General features: G+C 36.7%; 1 protein-coding gene across 7 annotated transcripts in view; it reads left to right on the forward strand.

Annotated features, from left to right (window-relative positions):
• The window catches only part of LOC149610206 (latrophilin Cirl-like), a 331,713-nt gene that overhangs the window by 302,537 nt on the left and 4,653 nt on the right, over positions 1–24,523 (forward strand). For all 7 annotated transcript variants that reach the window (XM_089859269.1, XM_089859273.1, XM_089859272.1 and 4 more), the window contains 9 exons: positions 2,272–2,375; positions 6,430–6,621; positions 9,045–9,228; positions 11,215–11,579; positions 11,652–11,701; positions 11,773–11,884; positions 13,231–13,334; positions 15,110–15,500; positions 23,555–23,646. In XM_089859269.1, the coding sequence (XP_089715395.1) occupies positions 2,272–2,375; positions 6,430–6,621; positions 9,045–9,228; positions 11,215–11,579; positions 11,652–11,701; positions 11,773–11,884; positions 13,231–13,334; positions 15,110–15,500; positions 23,555–23,646 (1,594 nt within the window). The remainder of the gene's footprint in view (positions 1–2,271; positions 2,376–6,429; positions 6,622–9,044; positions 9,229–11,214; positions 11,580–11,651; positions 11,702–11,772; positions 11,885–13,230; positions 13,335–15,109; positions 15,501–23,554; positions 23,647–24,523) is intronic.

Raw genomic sequence — 24,523 nt, forward strand, 5'->3', positions numbered from 1 at the left:
GTCGCTTTACTTCGAATCTATGACCTTCGTTACTTCATGACAAGCTCCAGTTTGTAACCAGTGACAAACTTATGCAACATATCTTACGAACTTATGGTACCTGCAGGGATGTCGTTCGCTCTAAGGAACTAACCGACGATTCCTATCCCTTGGGAGTCGTGTCGAAATGTCAACCATCCCTGAAAGCATCGCGGTCTTTTTATAGCAACACTATTGTTAACGGGATTTTAGAGAGTGAACTTGGAAAGATTATCTTTTACCTCTTGGAACTTATTTTTATGTCTTTCGTAATCCAATGATGAAACGTAGACCATTTCTCTATATTGTTATAGGTAAAGTTATAGGGTCAACTCGTTTCAATTTATGTCGAAAAAAAAGGATGGTAGTTATTTTTACTCGCGGTTAGATTTGGTGGAAGATGGAGAAGAACTATCTAAGATCACGGTTAACGGAAGCCGAAGCCGCCGCAACCTACCTAGGGCACGCTATAATAAGAATCCACTTCAGATCCGGACGTCAGATTACTTACAGTATAGCCTGGGGTATCTACCTCTAATCCAAGAGAGAAAACGAACCTTAAGGGTTAACCCTTTCTTTTCTTGCCCAAGATAAAAAACCACTCTTCCCTTTCTGACAAATGAGAACATTCATCTTAGCTATATACTAGAACCAACCAGATCGTGGTTACCCTTTTCCCCCCCCCCCCCGCCTTTTTTTTTCTTTCAAGACCAAGCTAAAGGTGAAGTTTAAAAACCCTTTGATGAATCGCTAACCCTTAAATATCTATGTTTCAACATTTTTTTATAGTCTAATAATATTAAAATATTATGCTCAAATTAAGCCTCGCAGGCATGGGTATGTACAGGGTTTTTCTGATAAGTTTGACGTAAATTAAGGGTTGTTGTTGTTCTGTGGGTCAAAATGAGTGTAAAGTGTCAAAGGATATTTGGTTTACAACATTTAATAACGGGGATTGGGCTCCCAAACATTGATTAGCCCCTGCAACAAGGAAATAGTGAAACGTGTGGAACTTTTGACTCCATCATGTTCTTTGTAACTTTCCATTCAGATTGACCCTAAGAACACAACCTTTAACTTATGGCAGACTTATCAGAAACACCCTGTATGGAGAGTCCGAAGTAGTAGACATTGTAAAGGTGTATTGGACACGTGAAAGTAGGTTGCGGGAGAGACGTTCCCAGATGATAGTGACTGATCGGGTGCCCTAATCTTTCATCCTTCCACACGCTATGAAATTTCGATTTTTATCTGGAAAAGTAGGCTTAAGAAGACAAACGCGGATCGAATCCTTCTGGGGTTAACAACATTTTGGCCCCTTCTCTCACTCCCCTAAAAAATAAGAGGCGATAGCGTTTCGAATCGGGATGAATTGACAGCTCTTCTTATACGCCAGATAGGCTTCTTTTTCTTAAAGTGTCGCGTGAATTTGATCCCGCCTTTATACTTGGTTAAAAGATTGCTTAGTGAAAGGTATACGTAACGCTGAATTGAATAGGTTGTTTAGAAATAAAAGGATATGCATTTTTAACGAGATTTATTACACTTTATTCCATATACACAATTCGTATATTGTTGGCATTTCATTTTGGTAGACAGACCATTCCCGCCAAATATACTACCCACCTTAAACTAAAACCAGAAATGCAAGATATTCTTATTTCAGTAGAAACCTTACATTATACTAGCATTACAATTGTACACTTCTATGGCTGAGTTAATGGATTTTTGTCACGTTTATTTGTTAACAGAAGGCAAGGCCTTACGCGATTGGTTGGAGGTGCAAATTTCAAATTACCCATGAAATCTGAAATCATTCGGAATGTATTTCCTGGATGTTTCACTAAATGCAGACAGGTCTCATAATAAGAAAATGAACCGATAAAAAAAATCGTATTCACCCTCCCTTTAACCAAACCACACGTTCACGTGACGCTAGACCGGAACTTGGACCTTCTTAAGGTTACTAAATAATATTTAATCTTCTACTCCTCATAGTATATTATTCTCTTTGTTAGGATGGTAAGGGATTCTAGCTAGGATCTATTTACGGAAGGCCCATAATAATGCGATCCAGGAATTCGCGTTGGTAGATAATTAATTGGGCTATTACCGAAAACCACCGAGCTATTATCCGCCCGTTCGCTTGCAGACAGCATTCCTAAATCTAACCCCATCTAAGCATACATATATTACATATTTTTTATTTTTATGTTCTTTACTTATTCTTGGTTGGTGTTTATTACATTACAGGTCACGCTAAATGGATGTGCGGTTCCAATCCAGTTCGCTGGACCTCGGACAGTCCCGACTTGAGTCAGTGTACGTCCTATTGGGTCGACAACCTTAAACAGCGGGTGAGTAAAATTATATACATATAGAAAAACAACACCCTTTTCTTTTATTATTAAGAAGATCTCGTACTGGTTTTTCTTTTGACGTATGTCCTCCTTAGTATATAGTAATTTCTGTGTAATAACCTTTCTACGCGCGTGCGCCGTGACAAAAAGTAAAAGTGGGGATACGTGTAGTTACAGCCCATTTATCACGAGTCTCAAGTATTCATTTTGAAAATTTGCTTTAACCAAATGTTCATAGTTAAAAACAAAAAGTATACTTCATTTACAATTGGCTGTAGACGCCGTGTAGAAAGGGGGAGGGGGTAGGAAACCCTCGGTATTTCGGCATTCAAGGAGGTTGGTACATTACCGTCCGTCTCTGCGCACTCTCATGATACAAGAAGACTACAGCGCAGGCGCCAAAAAGCGAGTTGGAAGGCATAGTTTTTACCCCCGTGTCTTTCCCTCTTAGTTACATCGAAATGGTCTCTGAGAATCAGTCGACCTTTCTCTCAACCCCTACACAAACCAATCAATAAGAGAACGTTTTTTGGAGGTTAAAGGTCCATAGAAAATACTATGTTGGTGATCCAAACGTTAATTCTTGGTACTAAAGGGGGAGCACCTTCTACTCAAGCAGTCTGGGAAATAGCACACTTCCTCTGGTCCAAAACCAGTTTATTAATTGCCTGGACTAGTTTTTTAATTCAAGAAGTGGGGGTTACTGGTCCTCGGGACGAGTTTATTAATTGCAAATCTATAGGAGAACAAAGGCTGGGACCACTCCGGAGACCACTTTATTATTTCGGACATTAGGGGGTCACTGGTCCCAAGGACTAGTTTAAAAAATATCCTTATTTCCCCAGACTGTACTCAAGGACTAGCCTATTCACGCTTGTTCCCTGTGCTACGATCTTGAAGATAATCATGCGCAAAGGGGGGGCGACACTATTCTAGGAGGTTAAGGGGGGTTTTCATATTACACGGTGCCAGTAAGTTTTAATGGAGTAGAGGTACTTTTTTATCTATATATATGAACGTTTGATCTTACTAAATGATGAAATTCGAAAAAAGTAGATATCTTTTGAAAATGGCAATATCTATCTATATTTTTCGTTGAAACTATGCGTCTATTTTAAAGTATAACGTTAGACAAAATGCGCATTTACCTTAGTAAAAATGCAATTTAAATTTAAATGACTAGATATATTCTTTGTAAAGAAATATATATATATATCATTTTTAGGCAAAGGTTCATTTAGAATTTATACATCTAGCTCCAGGAGCAGTTATTTTGTTTCAACTGTTTCCATAAGCAAATTTTGCCTCAAAATGGAAATGATTTCCATATCTTTTTTTTAACTTCCTTCTTCCTTGGGAAGAGAGAAAAATATTCTTATTTATGAGAATTCTTTGGGAAAACGGAAGAAAAACTCTTTCTAAAACTACACTTATATTTTCCACCAAAATTTCTTCTTTATTTCTATTCGGGTTCGTAGTTTTCCCGCCTTCAATCTCAACTTATAGAAGAAGAGAGAGTAAAAAAAATTGCCAAACTTTTCTGGGAAACGTTAGGGTTATTTATTTCTTTCGCATCTAAGATTCATCGAAAAAAATAGTCGATTACTTGTCTAGAATTCTCACTCGTATTTTTCTAGTGAATCGGTTTAAAAGTACCGTGAATATTAAAGCCCTAGATGATTTTTAGCTTTAGTATTCCTGGTGAAATTTAAATAATTAGTAGAGGAAACTGAACTCAAAAGTAAAATAGGCGTATGTTTATAGTCTCTGGAAGTCTAGTGATCTAATTCACAAATGATTTTTACTTTGAGCGCCAAAATTTGGAATCTGTTTAGTAATTTACTGTTTAATTACCATTGTAAAATTACGGTAATTTACAAATTACCAGTAAGTTACGAACGGTAAATTGCCGACTCACATCTCTGAGGAAACTTCAAGTGAAGTTCCGAATCCGATAACCAATTTATCTGTCAAATAAATAATCCTGTTCTAAATTATAGATTAGATTCTATATTGAGTTAATAAATCAGGTATGTTCAAACCATCCACGTAGTTTTCGGGTCTAGCCATTGTTTATTAGACAGTCACTTGTGTTTTTTTGAAGATCTGAGAGGTTTTATGATAATCTTAGAAATCTTTGTAATCTTTCGCCATCATAAATATTATCTGTTGGGTTTTTTCTTACTGAAATTATTGAAAACAGGATTGTTATTTTCTTAGTTTTATTTATTTTTTATTTTTTTTCTGACGTATGCTAGACTTTTTAAATTATAGAACTTGATTCGATAAGCCTTTTTAGTTCGTCTGAAACACACTCTTATAACCAGGGTTCATACACACCTGGAAAACAGGGAAAACCTTTAAAATTCAGGGAAATAAATAGTTTACAAAAAACTTAAGGGAAATCAGGGAAATTTGTGAGGTTTGAGTAAGTTTACTCTGAATGAGTTGCTTCAACAACAAAAGACCACGCCCGTTGTTATTACTCTATAATTGAGGAAAAACCTGGAAAACTCAGGGACAAAATGGGAAAAACATAAAGAAACTCAGGGATATCGGTTTTCCAAAAGTAGTATAAACCCTGTATAACGTAGAAACCATAACCAAGGAGGATTTGATATGTAGTCGAAATTAGAATACGAATTACACCGGAATGGCCTTTCAATAATGGTCCGAAAAACGTATAGTTTACGTAGAAGCAGTACATATAGCAACCTGTTCCGCCCTTTGCCCTTCAAAAGGGTATCTGGACAAATAAATATATAAAGATGGTTGAAAAACGAGTAAAAAAAAATAAGTCCCAGTAAATCCTAACGTAACCTTAAACCTTCAAAAACCGCTGTTCATCGAGAGAGAGAGAGGAGAGAAAAATCCTTTTGGATATCTTTGAGATGTAAAAATGTTCCAGTGGGTTGTCGCTCAAGGCAGAGAGAGCGAAAGAGAGAAAGATCTCGCACCACCCTCTCCTAAATCTTTTTTGAAAATATTTTTTTAACACCGTGGTAAAAAAAACGCCCTTAAGACCCGCTAGGATCGTTTCATTCCGAGTATGGAATATATAGAAAAAGAAAATTTCATCTTCATCTTCTCGATTTTCAAAATCGCTCTTCATAGAGAGAGAGAGATGTGGATGGGATGGAAAAGAGGGAAGCTCGAGAGCGAACGTCTCGAAACGGTCTGAGAATATGCCCTCTCAAACTTCTTTAAGAAAGCGGTGAAAAAAAAAAAACTCAAGTTTTCCTGAGTGATCGATTATAGAATTCGAAACCTAGATTTCCACTTTCGGTTGTGAACCTTCACTTCGCTTTGAATTCCTTCCCCAAAAAAGATGAATTTATTTATTACTTAAGGGAATATTGAACTAGTATATTCATAAGTTCATAAGATATCTTCCATAAGTTTGTCACTGTTTATTGAGAGCTTGGTAATAAGTGACGTAGGTCATAGATTCGAGGAAAAGCGACGCCTGGTGCACGAGGCGCTGTCAAAGGCTTAGTACAGACTGAATAGGAAGGTGGACTGCAAAATTAACCGAGTGTAGTTACTCAATTCTCGCTTGTCGTTCTAGAACTAGTTCTCAGTAAGTCTCTAGAATTACGCATTGTTATACTTATGTAGCATATCTTATAAACTTATGGTATGTTATTATATTTGCATAGAGTGTTGGGGTATTCTGGTTACCCAACCAACAACCACACTTTCTACTAACCTGGAATAATTTTTGGGGGAAAATAGCTCTTGAACCTCTCCTGGGTTTCGAATTCTCGTTTATTTTTTCTCGGTACTTTTTTCTTTACCAAAACTTTATAGTGATGGGATGAGTTTGTTTAGGAACGTATGATTTGTGTGTAGTGGTTTACGCGGAACTTGTAGAGCCTCGAGAAGAAAGTAAGGAACTCCTTTCCAGTAAACAACCGTTAGAAGTAAATTTGGGGTTGTTGTAGTTTAGACTTTGGCTAAAAACATTGCAAAACTAAAGAAACTCGCGTTATTTAGGGTTAAATTAAATAAACCATTTTTAATCAATATGTTTAATATTTATTTATTTCAGATCGAAGGGGGTGACAGTGTGGTCAGTATCGCTGCCGAATTGGCTCAACTAACTCGTACGAAAGCCTTACACGGAGGAGATGTCTTGAAAACAAGCGACATGTTAAACCATATTGTCAGCAAGATGACCGAAAAGTTGCAGGATTTCAACGATGAAATACAAAGGCATAAAGTTGTCCAAGAATTACTTGAGGTACAGTAAAAAATACAACAAGGTCCCTTGTGGAATTGTATAATAGGAAAATATTTTATTTTTTTACTTATATGTCCCCAAATAAAACGATAAATCATATTTGTCCCGAAGAGAAACGCAAACTTATGACCCGTTAGCCTTAAAGGCCCATTCAGACTAGAGTCGGTAGCGTTGGTACGTTCATTTCCCTGTTCAGACGAATTAAACGAATCGCGTATATGGTAATTTTTGTATGCCAAGACTTTTGAATACTAAAATAGACCAATCCTAAACGACAAATATCGTACCAAGAATCTTAAAACTTTTCATATATCGTCTGCTAAAGGGTAGCTCACTCGATCACGCGTCAGTCAAATACGATCGAGTGAGCTGTGGCTAAAAAAAGGTGCTAATGAGGTAGCGCCATCTCGACACCCCAAGAAAAAATTGAAAACTTTCAAACAAAACTCGCAAAGAATCTTTTACGTAGCCGTTGACACGTGTCTAATTAAGAGAGCAAAGCGACTTCATCGACGAGAACGTCTGAATGGACCTTTAGAGTATTTTAGTTTAAAATTCGTGCCGGTTTTGTATCTCCCTTTATTGGTAAGAGAGAGCTTGAGGATGATGTCCATGATGGAGAAAGAGTACCAACGAACCGACCGGCTCTGCTCTCTCTCTCTTCCAACAGGGAATTACGGTTATTAAATTTTGTGTTCCTATATTATTATCAAACAAAACGCGAAACAAACTTCAATGAACTAAAAGAAATAATAATAAAAGAAGAAAAGAACCAGTAGTATCATTTCGCGGTAGCTGTAGTTTTATTTCGTGACTGGAAGCAATCCGCCTGAAACATTAGAAAGAGGAGCTCCTATTAACCGCCCCCTATTTTCTGATTGTCTAAATAAAAGGGTATTAGTTTAGTTCCCCTAAAACATCCTCCTTGCACGAGGCGGCATTTCATGCTGTTAAAAACCCCCGAGATAAAATACTTGAACCTGCAGCGCGTGTGTTAAATTCATTTGAGATAGTGGTTAGCCCCTTGGTAAATAAATAATTTTACGGTTGAATGATTGAAGGAATGTGGTTTGTTTATATGACAATCAAAATTCCCCTGAAGGTTTAATTCTGTCGTTTAAAAGTTTTAGAAACTTGAACTGAGCGTAACAACGACGCTTTAAAAAATAAAATAAAATAATTTATATAAATTGTTTTCGCTTCCAGCTAGCCTTTAAATTTTAATTTAACCAAAAGTTCAGAGACATTTTTCCGACGTAGAAGAGGGTTACCATCGTGTTCGAACGATTAACCAAATTTTGCTTGGTCGAAATAATCGTTACATAAAATAATTTTTCAATAAGGAAATTCGACCAAGGAATGAACTAACAGTAACGTCTCCCCGCCTTTATTTTTAGTATAATCTCAACATAAAAAGCAACGTTTTCTATTCGGTTATGTCTTAGGTTCGCTTAATTGGATAGTATCATTCGTTTATCAGTCTCAATTACTAGAAGAGACGTTTAGACAAAGTCACCTGGGATTGGAGTGAAAGATAATACAACCCTCGTAACTCCCTTCTCGTAGTGTCGGGTAACATTGACACTTGACCCTTTTAGATGAATAATAATTAATTTTGCTCCATTTGATATTCAACGATCCATCCTTAATCTACAGACAGTTAAGGGGTTGGATACTTTATGTTTTTTCCGCTTTTTTAAATATGACAGTTATTAAGTTATAATTTGATTAGTGTTCAACCCCTTTACCAAACCCCAAGATAAAAGAATTAAGTACTAGGTTTTGTTTTTGGAACGCGTGATATTTACGACTAACGTCTTTAGAGGTGGAAAATACTGTACCCAAAGAATGGTAGTGGTCCTTAACGAATTGTTAAAGATGCAAGAGAGAGGGAGAGAGAAAGAAAGAAAAAATGGGATGCTATAACTGAATTTGTTCTGTTCTTAGAATCATTTTTCCTTTTTGTCGGTGTATGAAGAACCGTCCATCTTAATTCTTTCTCAATTCTCCTTGTGTAAGCTTTTAGTTTCGCTCGGATCGTTTGCTAACAAAACTTTCCGAGTGTTTAAATCTTCATTTTCTCTGAATTGTCTCCCCTAGTTCTGCTTTTGCCAAAAACCGTGAAATCGTTAAATTTCATTTTTCTTAAACTTTGTTAAATCCCCTCGAGATGGTTTTTCTTCTTTACTCCGGAACATTTATTTCTACGGTTTTTGTGGTTGAAACCAACCCAATTTCTTTATATAAGAAAAAAAATTATTTACTGGAGATTGAATCAAAATTAGACTTTAATCGAATTTATTTTAAAGAAGAATTTAGATTTACTTAGAAATTGTTTAAACATTGAAACCTTGCTCTTGGTGTGTCAACAGTATCATGGACTTTCATTAATTGGTGATTTAAATTTGTTTTTCTTATTCCAGTCCGTACTTCACGTATGCAGCAACGTTCTGGACGAAACCCAGTACCAAGCTTGGTTGGATTTGCCTAGAGCGAGACAGCGAGCCGTGGCGTCGGGCCTCTTGGAAGGGCTGGAGAGAAGCAGTTGGCTAGTAGCCAGTAGTCAACACAATAGATACCACTTCAGCCGGGCTCTCGGAAACGTTCGTAAGTACACGACAACTCTATTTATTTTGGAACAATTACTTCCTTTCATTGGGACGTGATTCCGCGTAAACAATGAACTAAGCCTAAACCTTCTAAAACCTTACTATTTTTAAAAATATCCCGGACCGACTTGGAGTTCTAACTATTAACACCGACTTAAAGAGGGAATTAATTCTATTTCATTCGCGAATATTGAACTCGGTAATTGTTTCTCGAGGAAACCTTTGGTATTTTGGGGAGAAGTTGTCTTGTTGTATTAACTTGGTTGGATAAGATAAAAACTTGGGTTTCCCGGGCTAGATGGGTGCGTCAACTAGTCGAGTAAAGACGTCATACGGAGGAAGATAGGTCCCGAAATAGAACGCCCGAGTCTAAATTGTCTTAGAGCTGACTAACTAAGATGCCTACTAGGCTACAGCATCCCGTTTGATCTTTTCCCTCTTGGGCCTCCCCTTTTTTTCTTCTTCTTCATCTTCTCCGGAAGATGGGAGGGAAGGGATTGGAAGAGGATGGAAAATGGCGTGACGCGTGGTGAGCGGAAGGTTACGGATGCCTATCCGAGCGATGCCAAGAACGAGCTTAAACGATTTTTGAAAGCGAAATATTCCACTTTTTTCATATATAAGAAACGAACCATGGAAAAAGAGAGAGAGACTCTTAGACGCAACACGCTAGATAGGGATGGAGACGCGAATAAAATTCCCATCCATCAAAAATACGCCGAGATCTTCCAGGGATGGATTCAAAGGATAACGGTGTAGTGTGGTAGCCTATCCTATGTACAATATGCTTCTCGCCCTGCATGCCTGATATCCAACGTAGATAAAATCCTGACCGCAGACTGGTCTGGTCTGCCCCGAAAAAATATCAAGATCCTCGTGAAGAAATATAGAATTAACATTGAATGTTCGTGTCTTCAAATTTCTAATTCATGTCACTATCCAACGAGGATTTAAACATTTTATTTCGTTTTCCGTGTCTTGTCGTAAGGAAGGTTTATACCGGAAGTGCAAAGACATCTGTAATAATGTACGCGTACACGCTTAAGGTTTAATACGGAAACGTCCGTCGACGTTTGGGTCACAGGCGAAAGACTGGTGGATATGTTGTCGTCCAAATATCTTTCGTTGTTAGGTTGCCCGCGTACATTTCTTTCTTTTTCCTCTTTCTTGTAATTAAGCGACGTTTCGCAGTCAACCATCGGAATTCGGAACGAGACAGGAATTTCGATTCCTTTCCTTCTTCTCTTTCCGCGGAAGTAGATTAGACGGAAGTTAAATTACAGTTAGAAATAACCCAAAGGACGCGTAACCCCAAAGACTTTGAGATAATATAAACTTCGCGCGAATTAGTTTTTATTTTCGTCTTTTCTTTGAGCTATTACGAATTTCTCCGTCGACATCCTATTGTTTCCTCCGCCACGAGTGTAATGACTTTTTGTCGCGTACCATTTACTTATCTGAACTAATACGTACAAAGTTGAAATGATTTAACTTTACTACCTTCGTTTTCATCGCGTGCAAGCTTCACCCCATTACGTCCAAGTCGAACGCGAGAGAAATTGAAACAAATCTAAATTTGGGTGTTGTTGCTCGGAGTACTAGGCTGCCAGGATTTCTTAATTAGGTCCCGAATGTCCCCACCCTATAAGCTTTCAGCGACTTTTCAAGCAAACCGAGAAGGATGATTTATAATTCCAAAAGAGCGGGGAAAATATCCTAGCTACTTGTCGCCGCTAGTTGTGGTGAGGATGAAACAAAAACATCTCGAGAAATGATTACCTATTTCCCCCCTTTTCTAAAAACGTACTCTACTTACATACCCGTCACTCTGTCCATTATTCAATTCACTATCTTTGGAAACGTCTTATCGCGCCGACAAAACTATTTACTTACGAGTGCGTGTCAGAAACACTTAGGGTTATTTTTTGTTCAATGAAAGTGTAGGTATTAATAATTATAAGCGTTTATTTGGACTCGTTCGCAGTTGTGTCAGTTCGACTATTGGAAGCGTGGGCTGTTTCCGAAGTTTCGTTTCCGGTTGCGGAAGATACCAATGGCACATCGTGGACCAGAATGGAAGATTCCTTGGTTTTACCTGCTCAAGCAGCTTTAGGTTCATCTTCGGACGGAGTGGTCAAAGTGGTCTTCATGGCTTTTAATAAAATCCACGATTTCTTGGGCTACCACGGTCATTTGGACGGTGGGCCATTTCAAAGTGGTCGAGGGGATACCGATGGCGTCAATAACAGTACATTCATTGTCAACTCAAGGGTACTGTCCGCGTCCGTTAACGGATATCACGTCGTAAGGTTACTGGAACCCGTCATAGTTACCTTGAGGCATCTTCAAGTAAGTACTTGTTAAAAACAGTTCGAAATTTAAATGGAGAAGATTTTAACAATTTATTTTAAATCCAAACAGGAAGACAATGTTTCGAGTCCTCAATGCGTCTTCTGGGACATCAACGCCAGGTAAATACAAAGATATTTATTTACCTTGACTAATCGAAGATAATTATGTTTATTTTTAATTAAAATAACAGGAGTTGGTCGAGCAGCGGTTGTTGGGTGCGAGGGTTCAACGTAACTCACACGACGTGCGCTTGCAACCATTTAACCAATTTCGCATTAGTTATGGAGCTCTCCGCTTCTAGGGTAAGTTTCATTTCGAAATTATTTTCCAACGTCCGTGAAATTATTTTTGTGCCCACTATCTTTAACCCTATCCATACCGTATTGAAAATATCAATTAATCTACCCACAAAGTGACCTTTTTTGCTATTTACATAAGTAAGTACATCCTGTACCATCTGCCATTGGTACTTAACTAAGTTACAACTTCTTTCCCCCTACCTTGTTAATTATGCCAAAAAGGAATACATACAGCTAGTTAGAATCATTGTGGCTTGCGGGTTTTGTGAGCCGGAGTTGAATACTTTCCGGATGACGCCTCATAATTTTGATGTCTTTCTTAATGCGATTTCATTGGTTTGATAGCAACTAGGTAAAATTCGTCATGCATAATGATGAATCTAGCTTTCAAACAAAATCCGCCTAGATACGTTAGTGAAAATGGCTAGCTACACAATGATTCAAATTAGCTCTTATGTATTCCCGCGCCAAGTGACACTGTTCCTCACGATCTCTTTGCATCACGGCACACTTTGATGCCAAAAAAATATAGTTTAAAAACTCCCCGACGTCTTGTTTAACGCTAACAAACCGAAACCGACTTAGCTTTTCGATTAAACCGCGACCACGAATCAAGCTAAAAAGGCATCACGACATTCGCCAAAAAATATAAAACGCGCGTGTCCTTAAAATTCCCAGAATTTGCGTAGGTAGCTCAATAAACGGATGAGTTTTTTTAGACAACTATTTTGACGTTCGTGTCATAAAGGGTCAAAGGTCAAATAAACTATTCTTCAACACAGTATCAAAATCAATTTTCTTGTTTACTACCTAAGTCCTAAAATGTTCTCGACGCTTACGTTGGTAAAGTTTATGTTTTTGGCCCAGTTAAAGATGAGCCAAGTTTTTAATATACCTCCGATGTAGTGAGAAGGAAGTCCCAACTCCAAGACTTAAGGTCATGGTGGGGTAATTTAAACCCAAAGAAATGTTAAAGTTAAGGCGGAACTGTTATAAGTCGGATAGTTACCTCTCTATAAACGCTTGGTAAATTAAGGTATTTAGTGTAAGGGATCAAATGTCCAATCTCTCAGGTATCTTATATGGAAGGAAGCCGCACCGCTGCTGTTAAGGCCTCTCAAATTACGCGTCATCTGGGGTGGAATTTCCAGGATACTCAGTGAAAACACCTCCGTTAAAGAACCCTAATTTTTGTTAGCTTTTTTTTCAAACGCCCATGCTCGCTAATTTTAGTTCCCTAAGTTTTTTATATCTTAAAGGTTAAGTTTAAAAATATCTTTTCAATCCTTTTCAACGTGTTTCCTTATTTACATTTTAATATAAATATATATAACGTTTATTCTTGACAGGTAAAGAATCCCATGTTGTTGACCCTTCACCTTGTGACCACAGTTGGTTGCGCCATCGCTATCGTTTTTCTGCTTTTGACCGCGTTGGTCCTTCTACTTTGCAGGTAAGATAATATTTTTTTTTCCTCTTTCTTTTTTTCAACTTCCCCTTATGTGTAATGAACTATAGCAGCCCTGTTTGGTCAACACCCGCCTTAATAACGCAGTCACGGATCGCGTTTGGGGAATTATGCACGCTAAGACGTTTTTTTAAAGGGGGAGACACATAGGTTAAATTCGTAGAGAGAAAGAAAAAAAACAAGCTTTACTTAGGTACATCCGTAATATTTTGAGACGTGGATGATAGATTTTATTCTTCCCAAGCAATTAAATTTAATTACGCATTAAATCAACACGAATTTAACCCCTCTTCCCACTCTAATGAATGTTAGGCTCAAATTAAACCTTAAATTATTTTTTTTCCTACTTATTTACATAAGGATATACAGGGTGTTTTTGATAAGTCTGCCATAAATTAAGAGGGATGTTCTTTGTGTGCACGATTTTGAGTCGAAAATGTAACTTCTATCTTTATTTTGCCGTTCGGGACACTGTTTTCAAGTTAAGATTGGATGGGGTATTTTACGGATGACCCCTTAAATTTAATTAGGAAACTGATTAAGACAATGATTTCTAATTTAAATTAAGGGGTCATCCCTAAAACACTCAAATCATAACTCGAAAACAGTGGCCCGAATGACAAAATAGTGATAGAAGTTACATTTTCGACTCAAAATTGATTTCCCAAAGAACATCCCCCTTAATTTATGCTAGACTAGTCAGAAACACCTGTACGTATAAAACTAGCGGCAAAGACACCACCCGTTGGTACATTTCTATTATATAACAAATCAGAATAAAACTATAGTGGTTAATTATCGACCTCCGTCCTTTCTTGGAGTGCAAACTTGTTATATATATACTTCTTAGCTTAATTACTTTTCACGGTTTTTTGGGTGACGTTGATTTAGGCCTAACTGGCTTGTTGGTTCTTAGAGCATTAAGTCTAACTTGGCGTCTTTGCTTCATTGCTTGATGGAACGACTTTAGGGAATGTTATTTATTCTCCGTGTTCTCTCTTTGGTTGGAGAAAGGACTGATGCCTAAGCTTCGTCAGCGGTTTAACTAGCAAAGAACGGTCTTATGGGGTTAGCTCGCTCTTCTTCTTCTTCTTTTTCTTCCTCCTCCTGGAAAGAAAGTAGTAGTTGAGACTTTCGATTTGCGTCGTCCAGGGAAGGATTGATCGATTCTAGGCCGCAAAGTTAACTAAACACACACCCATCCTCTGATCGACACCGTTAAAAAAGAAAATAAGTATAAGGAGAAAAAAGAGTTAGCGAAGAGGAGAAGAAAAAAAAACACCGTTAATCCATCTGATATTTGGGTTGCTAAGTTAGAATGAATAAGAATTAGGCTTTGTTTGGTTTTTATGTACCTATTTTTAGGACTGAAACTTAAATTTAATGGGTTATCCCTAAACCACTCTAATCGAAACTTGTAATGGTGGTCCATAGAACCCGTTTTACTTCGGTCCTACAACCCTTTTTTGGAACACACTGTATAAGGCAAACAATTGGTGTATTGAGTTTGTTTTATCTAAGAGTGTTTTTCCCATGGAGTAACTTTGCTGTAGTGATAAATGAAGTACTTTTGAAGAACATTGAGATAAAGCTTAGTTTCCTAAAATATTACTCCATGTGGTTTTCGGTTTTTAAAAACTAGCAGCTAAACAATATTCCAACAAACGAAATACCAATATGGTTTTCATTTTCAAATAGGCTTAGTATTTAATTGTTTCAAGATCGTAATCACGTGTTCTCTTTTTTAATTTATTAAACAGAGGCGTGAAAGGAGATCGAGCTACGATTCATAAACATTTGGTCGTTTGTCTCTTGCTGGCGGAAGCCGTTTATTTGGCCGGTATCCACCAAACATCGACACCAGTAATATGTTCCGTCGTGGCCGGACTTCTTCACTACTTATTGACGGTGGTCTTTGCCTGGTTACTGGCGGAATGTTTCGACTTGTACGCCACTGTCTCGGAACTGTTCCCTATCGAAAAAGAACGTGTGCGATGGTACGCTTTACTATCCTACAGTGTCCCAGCTGGCATCGTTGCCATCTCTTCGGCCATCGACCCAACCAGTTACGGAACCCCTAACTACTGTTGGATTAACGTGGGCAATTACTACGTCTTCAGTTTCGTTGGACCGGCTATGATGGCAATTTTGGTGAGTGATTTACTATATTCACCACTTTAATATTTCAATAACATTAAGGTTGTTCGGTAAGTCTTGGCCCTAAAAGTACGGTTGAACATTATTTAAATCAAAATGTCCGGTACAGACATTGCGGTTCATTAAAATATTTGCCGGGTGCATGCGGGATAGCGTAGGAAATATAAGTAGCTCCGGCTTGAAGTTAGAAGTTACGATGTATCGTAAATTTCATCACTTCATCCAAAACGAGGCCAAGAATTCTGTAAAAAGCAATTTTGTACTCTTGGAAAATACGACCTTAGAAGTACCGCCCCGAGCATACCCCCATATATATATCTACCCTTCTTCCTTCGCTCCTAGCAACCCTCTCAAGGGGTAGGACATAACATATTTTTTCCTAAAATCTTACCAATTTATTTTACCCAAATGTGTATAAAAGTAAGTATTCTACATCTTCCTTCCATATAGTTTAATATAAGAACAGTTTTTGCCAAAAACTGGTGTATATTAGGTTCCAATTCACTCTAAGATGTGTATATATATATTTTAATGTGTAGGAACTAGATCGGAGTGATACCCCAATATAAATTTTCAAAGGAGAAGAAAGTAGTTTTCTTAAAAGTTATCTCTGGTATTTTTCCATCCGAAGTACAGCGATGGCAATTCCAAAAAATATTTAAATCATTTTTTCTTCTACTTCCGCTAGTTCTTAAAGGGATAATGAAGTAAAACGAAAAGTTATTTTCTAGTTAATTTAGGGTGTTAAAATATGCGTAAAAACGTATCACAAAGTTGTGATTTTAGCTCGCTAAGCCTAACTCCATTTTTCAACCATCTAGATCGTGCTCCAAATACGTTTTCCGACGAAGTCCACATCAGTTAATCATCCCTTTAACTGATGTCCCCCCCCCCGTTTTCGTGGTGAAAATGTAATTTCATATCGTCTCCTACATTTTAATAACTTATCTTTTAAAGAAAAAAAAGACATTTCTTTTCGCATGTAGTTCTTCCAAATAGCTTTTTGTCATATTTTGCAATTTTTATTCTCTGTCTAGTTTTGGCTATTTCTTTTATAGCAAAAAAGAAACCGTTTTAAATTGACTCAATGCATCATCAAAATCGTTTACGTGCCCCGAATATCAGCATCATTATATTTTTAAAATTTTCATAAAAAGGCATAGCATATTTACTGACGGATTCAATTAAAATATTATCTCCGTATTCTATTACAAAAATAGACAGAAAAAATAATCATTTTAAAAATATGTAGGCATAGTGAGCGCAATTTAAGTTTGAGTTTAATTTAGTTCTTAAAGATATACTCTTTCGTTTCCTGTTACTATGCATAATACTGTAGTTTACCCTTGTATTACCCTTCAGTTAGGGTCAACTAACATCTGCGTGTAGGGTAAAAATAAATTCTAGACTTTCTGCGTGTCTAGCAAAAAACAAGAATTGCACCCCTAAAAAAACTACTACTTTTCGGGAACGCATTCCATCTAAGGACTCCGAAAGATTCTAATTAAAAGTGAGGAAAGCGCGTGCGCTCCTAGGTTTTAATTAATCGAAATGTTACCTCCCTCCTTCCACATTATTGTGAATTAACTTGGTTACTTTAAGGAATATTTTGACAATCAAAAAGGCGCTCACGTGAAATATGTTTATCTATAGTTCTAGACTCTTTTTTGTTAAGGGTGTTTCTGGTAACTAAAGGGGTGTGTTAGGGTCAAACTGGGTGGAAAGTGTCACCAGAACATGGGGTCTACAGCTTTTAGTTACGGAGATATGGGCTCCCAAACATTGATTGGCCCCTGAAACAAGGGAATAGCCACACGAGTGGAGCAAGACATATAAGTCTTCAATAGTCTGAAGACATCTTAAGATGTTATTGAATGTTTATCTAGCAGAAATGTATTATTAAATTCGTAGAAGCGTAAAAGCTAATCACTCCACATGTTTTAGGGGTCAATCAATGTTTGTGAGACCCATATCTTCGAAAATAAATGTTGTCAACAAAATATTCTTTAACACTTTCCTCTCAGTTTGCCCAAAGAACACACACTTTAATTTATATGGCTGGTTTAGTGTTTACATCCTTTCGTAGGCAAAACCTAGATTATTCTTATCATCATCAAAAACACACTGTTTAAGGAAACCCTATTACTAATAGAAAATATTCACGTAAATACTCAAACACATTCATCGTAGTATTAAATTCTCCCCAGTTTCGGATTTAATCCCTTTCCTAGGAAGTTTTTTTTTTCCTTTTTTACTTTTTTTTACTCCTTCTTTTTAATTTAGTCGTAACGCGACCTGGGTCTTATTTGCATCGAGGAAAAAGAATAATTTTCAAACGAAAAATATGTCTCTGCAGTCTAGTTTCGGACTTACATATTACAAGGTTTTAAAATCTCAACCAATTTTTGTGAAAGCCCAGTTGAATTTTTTTTTTTCACTTTCATTATTACTAAAACTTTTGGGGTTGAATTGTAATTAATTCCCTAGAGTGTACCATTAAGTTATTTACTTAAATTCAGAGACGAATTTAAGTGCTTTTATGAACGTGGATTTTCATTAATTTCCTAAATAATTAAAATATACTTGCATAAATTTATAAGATATGTTCCATAAGTATGTCACTATCTATACTTCGTAATGCTAGGGACTTACAGCTCGAGCTAGTTCGAGAACGACAAACGAGAATTGACTACACGCGGTTTTGCAGTCCATCTTCCTATATTACTAAGCATTGACCAGGCGTCGCTTTACGATAAATTTGGAATTAATCTAATTTTATTTGAACCTTCGTGATAATATACTTCCTTACGTAACTCTTTCGAAAGAGTACGTGGTTGTTCGATATTTGCCGTTGATAATTTATGACCGTGATAACTTTAGCTTTTATGGTCCATGCCACCGTTTTATTTTCCCTGAAATTTCCATAGGCTCGTGAAAAACTTGTCCCTGAAAAAAAAATTGGTGAGTTGTCGAGGGATAGTTCCCCCCTTTTGTAATAGCATAAGTTTATAAGAAATGTTATATAAGTATGACACTACCTATACTTCGTAATACTAGAGACTTACTGCGAGTTATTTCGAGAACGACAAGCGAGAATTGAGTACCTATATACACTCGCTTAGTTTTGCAGTCCATCTTCTCCTATTTAGTCTGTACAAAGCCTTTGACTGCGCCTCACCAGGAGTCGCTTTACCTCGAATCTATGACCTACGTCACTTCATGACAAGCTCCAGTTTGTAACCAGTGACAAACTTATGGAACATATCTTATGGACTTAGGGTAATACTCTAGGTTATATACCTTTAGTTTTCTTTCTTCAATCTAAATTTATCGGCCATTACCAAGACGAATAGTTATTAAGGGAAGGCTTAGGTACAATTTCTTCTTTCTAGAAAACAAAATTGGTTGGTGTATCAAGCAATAACCTTTGACCTCTAAGTTAGATAAATGGCAAAAATCGCTTCATTTCTCAGTTGCACATTTTTTACACTCTTTAATCTTAAAACACTTTTCAAGACTATACTTGTACCCTTAAATTTAACGAAATATTAAATAATTTTTGCAGGAAAATTTTGAAATTTTCAAAGTTAATATTTTGTAAATTTAGAAAACCCTTTCTCTCCAAACGAGAAAGAGTATCCAATAATTCCTTTATGATGCACCTGGGAATGCCGTAAAAGCTTTGAACTAAGGCCCTGTTTAGAAAAAGGAAGCTTGCACCGCGCTTCGCACACCGACCGACCGACCCAGGCAAAATTTAAAATTTAAATTCTTTCTTTGGATAGCCATATTTCATAGCGTGTTGCTAACACTAGCTCGGAAAAGAGGGTGCCTAGTTGTAATTCGCTTTTAACGACCAAGTTTACGATCTTTATTACACCATCTACCGAGTTCTAGGGTCTTTTTTTTTCTTCTTTCTAACTCATACAGTGTACATTTATTATAAGGTCACCTTTTTTCGGAGTTGAAGTTTTAACGCATTGCGGCGGTAGATGTAACCACAAAATATTTTCGAAAATAATTCCAGAAATAAACTGAGCCTAAATATATACAGGGTGTTTCAAAAAAGGTGGTGGTAGTACCCTGGGTTCTGTTGGCGATTTTGAGTCGAAAATTTAATCCATGTCATTTAGCGTAGTATTTTATGGATGACCCCTGAAATTAAAATAAGAAACTGGTTTAGACAATGATTTCTAGTTTAATTAAGGGGTCATCCCTAAAACACTAAAATCATTACTTGTAAACGATGTCATAGAAGTTACATTTTCGACTAAAAATTATTTCCCACTGTACTTCCGGTCCTATAATTACCCTTTTTGGAACACCTTCTACATAACCTCTGTACATCGTCGGGAAAACCTCACCTGAACCTAAAATCTGACTCTTGAACCTTTTTAGGGAACCCTTTATTACGTTACCCTGTCTAGTAATGGAATTCATTGATTTCAAAATTAAATAAACAAACCAAATTTTTTTGTCGATTTCGGTGTAAGATACCTCCATTATAGACAGATCTTTGTAAAACTATTTTTCCATTTCATCCTTTTAGTATAAATACCCCTATAGTTTCTGGTGGTTGGTACGTGATCCCAAATGTGTTTTAATGTTCTTTTTTCTTATCTATTACTCGCGTGTTGGTATCCCTTAAAATATCTTCCTTGTCTTCTTCTTCTTCTTCTTCTTTTGGTAGTACTGTTTTATTATATTTTTTTTCTTCATTCTTTTATTTCCTGGGGGTTTCAAATATACCTGGGCCATCTTTTTTAGAGTCTGAGCTTGGTCCGAGAGATAACACCGCGTCTGCCTTCCATTTTAAGGGGTGAGCCAAATCGCTTTTTATACATTTACCTGATGGCATAAGAGAAATAAGGAAACGAAGTATAACATTTTGTGTTATGTTTTTAGTTTTACGCATAATGGAAATGTTTTTTTTTATTATAAGTCGGGGGTCCCGTTAGATAAGAAATTTGACAACGTCCTTAATGTTTAACTATTAATCTTTATCAGTTTAAGTATCCAAATAAAAAATATTATATACGAAATTTTAATTGTAAAGATAATCCTTGCCTCTCATTCTTTAATTCAAAACTAACCCTGACTAAATTTAAACGCAACCAAACCCTAATTAAACTTAAACGTAACGTAACCCAACCCTAATTAAACTTAAACGTAACGTAACCCAACCCTTATTAAACTTAAACGTAACGTAACGTAACCCAACCCTAATTAAACTTAAACGTAACGTAACCCAACCCTAATTAAACTTAAACGTAACGTAACCCAACCCTAATTAAACTTAAACGTAACGTAACCCAACCCTTATTAAACTTAAACGTAACGTAACCCAACCCTTATTAAACTTAAACGTAACCTAACCCAACCCTAATTAAACTTAAACGTAACCTAACCCAACCCTAATTAAACTTAAACGTAACCTAACCCAACCCTAATTAAACTTAAACGTAACGTAACCCAACCCTAATTAAACTTAAACGTAACGTAACCCAACCCTAATTAAACTTAAACGTAACGTAACCCAACCCTAATTAAACTTAAACGTAACGTAACCCAACCCTAATTAAACTTAAACGTAACGTATCCCAACCCTAATTAAACTTAAACGTAACGTAACCCAACCCTAATTAAACTTAAACGTATAACGTAACCCTAACTAAACACCATCCACTCAACGATAGCATAAACAACAAGATTACAAAAGGCATAACATTTCCCATTGCTATGTTTCTTGTAAAATTAGGGTTTATTCCCATGGGATGGATAAGTTCCTTGCATCACTAAAACCTTGTTCTCTATTCGATTCCTTATTTTGTTAGGTCTTGGTTGATCCTTCATATAGGCGTTCCGCTCTCTCCGAAGCGTATCCTAAACAGCTTCTCTTTCTAACTTCGAACCTCTAGATTCGCTCTGTTGGAGGGAGTTACTCCTTGTCAGTCAAAATCCACCATTTACAAAAGCTTTCTTAATATTTTTAGACGACAGGACGGAGTCTGTTTCCTTAGTAAAAGCCAATTCTTTTTTTCTACTTTTCGTAAAACAACACTGACTTAATGACGAGGAGCTGAGCTTTGAAATATTTCAAGTTGGGCTTTAACAATGTCATGACGTCGGCTTATAGTATTTTTTTTTCTCTCGTACGTTTCGCGACGTCGCTTTCGTTCTATCTTTTGTTTCTATCTTTGTCAAACTTGACAGCTCTAAAAATACTTAGTTGATAGAACTATCTGCCAGCTAAAAGTCTTATTTAACAGGTATTTAAAAATTATTTTCCTCTAATTGGGTCGGAACTTATTTATTTTGGTAATTTTGATTTTAATGAACCCTTTAATATAGTTAGAAATGAAAGCCGAAACTGGCAAATTACGGGCCGTCTTTAGACGTCACTTTATTCCATAATTAAAGGGGAAATGGTTCGAAAGCCGCGTCTCTTCAGTTTAAATAACCAATTTAATTTAATTATCAATTTCAATTTTTCCCAAATTAAAATATTTTGACTGTACAGCCATCTTACAGGGGTTTCGTTTCTCATGTATTTTGCCATAGCCCCTGTAGAAATGTTTCACCCGCTTTGCACTGATGTTTACAAGTGAAGTCATCTTGCAGGCGTAGTATCTAGATCTTTTTAAGTAACTGATAATCAACACCGAGGCTAAACTGCTTTAACTAGAAGGCTGAAAATTTGCAGGGACGTTACTCTTAAGTAGTAGACACGTACTAAGAAAGATTTTTACAATCCTCCGTCATCTTGAAAAATGGCGGCCAAAAATGTTAATAAACCTGGGCGTTTCAACCGAATTTGCTAAGATTGAGTACACTGGCTCCCTATATCCTATTGACGGGTTTTATGGCATACTTTTGGGGTTCAATTTTCCGCCACCATCTTTTAGAATGGCGGGCTAACGGGTAACGCCATGCGCCTTTCTTTAATTATATATATGTCTACTGTAATAACGCATTATATATTGCTTTTCTCAATCATTGCCTGTCATAAGGGAGGGTATCGTTGGCGTATTCCGGCAGGTGTTTTTGATGTCCATGGGCGCCCCCCCCCTCCCCCTTTAAATGATTAGGAATCAGCGGAGGCGTATATCTATTCTTTCTATCAACACCCTTCTCTTTTCCCGTTATAAGAAGATGGGAATCGTCCCCTTCATCCCTAGATCATCACTATGAATTTATTAAGTCTCTCCTAAGAATATTATAAGATGGGATCATCACGTCATTCACTTTTGTTAAAGTAAGACTTCATTATTCAAGGGAGATATGGATAAATTCACGATGATAGTTCGTTCTTATGGATTATTTTCTCTGGCGGAAGGCGAGCGATCTGTGTGTATGGTTTTTATTTCCAGCTCGGGTTCGAATTTCTCTGGATGCTCCTGACTATTCCTGTAGTGCCCTCGGAACCTGTTGCTGGCATTATCTTCCTCCCTCTCCCATCTTCATGCCCGCCATCATACTATTCTCTCCTCTTCTTTAAGAATGTATAGCCTCGGGATTTTTATTCTCTCCTCTGCAGAATTTTATAGCAGTTCGTTTTCCACGCCCCACTTCCTTTACTCTAACTCTACTTTCCACCTTTAGGCTATTCCTTTTATTTTCATCAAGTCCAGTTCATATACACGATTTAAAGACAACGTAGAAATTGTTATTTTTGTTTTTCAACCTTTCGTATTCATCAATCACGTGACACAACCGTTCGACCAACCGTACTCGCTTGCCACGTAGCATCAAGCGCACTGATTTTAAAAATTTCAAAAAAAAGGCTTAACATAATAATAATGTATTTATAAAGCACTTGACATAATGAATTATTAAATTGCGCTGAATTTATATTAAAATTCAAACCAAGGCTTACCGAAAATATCAAATATTTTTTCGCATCCAATTTTTAGACGATAAAAATAAGCCATACAATTTTTTTTTGTTTTATTAATAGCGTATCTTATTAACGTTTTTTCACTTGACTAAACTGTATTTAATTTTATATATTGTTAATTTTTTTAATCTTTTTTGGTTGTCAATTTCAGGCTAGTCTGTTTTTGCTGTTGCTAACGCTCTGTCGGACTTGCTGTCAACCCAAAGTCGTCAACAAAGCTCAAGCTAAATTAAAAACGGCCAAGTAAGCAAGCGTACTTTCTTATTTTTCTATATAGCGTAAAGAAAACTAATTAAGCCAAGACTTTTTACCAAGGAAAGGAAGGAGGTTTAAATAACGTATAATTAAACTAGCGTCAACGATTTTTTCTTTTTTATTTTCCTTGAAGAGTTTGACGGATTAGATGTTGGTAACAGATTGTAGGATTTATTTAACGATCACTTAATTATAAGAAAGTTATTTCTTTGACTTAGTTTTAAATGTTTTTAAGGGGAAAGACGGCAGCCTTATCCACCATTTTGTAAATGATATGTTAGTTAGAGTTAGGTTAGGTTTAGGCTAATCTTTAGGATTAAGTTAGGTTTAGGCTAGTCTTTGCTTAGGATTAAGTTAGGTTTAGGCTAGTCTTTAGGATTAAGTTAGGTTTAGGCTAGTCTTTGTTTAGGCTAGTCTTTGCTTAGGATTAAGTTAGGTTTAGGCTAGTCTTTGTTTAGGATTAAGTTAGGTTTAGGCTATTCTTTGTTTAGGATTAAGTTAGGTTTAGGCTAGTCTTTGTTTAGGATTAAGTTAGGTTTAGGCTAGTCTTTGTTTAGGATTAAGTTAGGTTTAGGCTAGTCTTTGTTTAGGATTAAGTTAGGTTTAGGCTAGTCTTTGTTTAGGATTAAGTTAGGTTTAGGCTAGTCTTTGTTTAGGATTAAGTTAGGTTTAGGCTAGTCTTTGGTTAGACTTAAATTTAGGTAAGTTCAATGGGAGATGATGTTTCCGTCTTCTATCCGTTTTAAGATATGAACAAGTCTGCTTTTTGTGAACCTTTTCTCCCCTTCTTGGTGTGCGCTCTTGAGAGAGAGGGAGAGAGAGAAAGAGGGAGGAGGTCGAAATAAGGTGTGGCGGGGCAATCTGA

Source organism: Phalangium opilio, unplaced genomic scaffold (genome assembly GCF_054372755.1).
Source record: "Phalangium opilio isolate 3A_F unplaced genomic scaffold, DU_Popi_V2 ptg000329l_1, whole genome shotgun sequence".
Classification (NCBI taxonomy): domain Eukaryota; kingdom Metazoa; phylum Arthropoda; class Arachnida; order Opiliones; family Phalangiidae; genus Phalangium; species Phalangium opilio.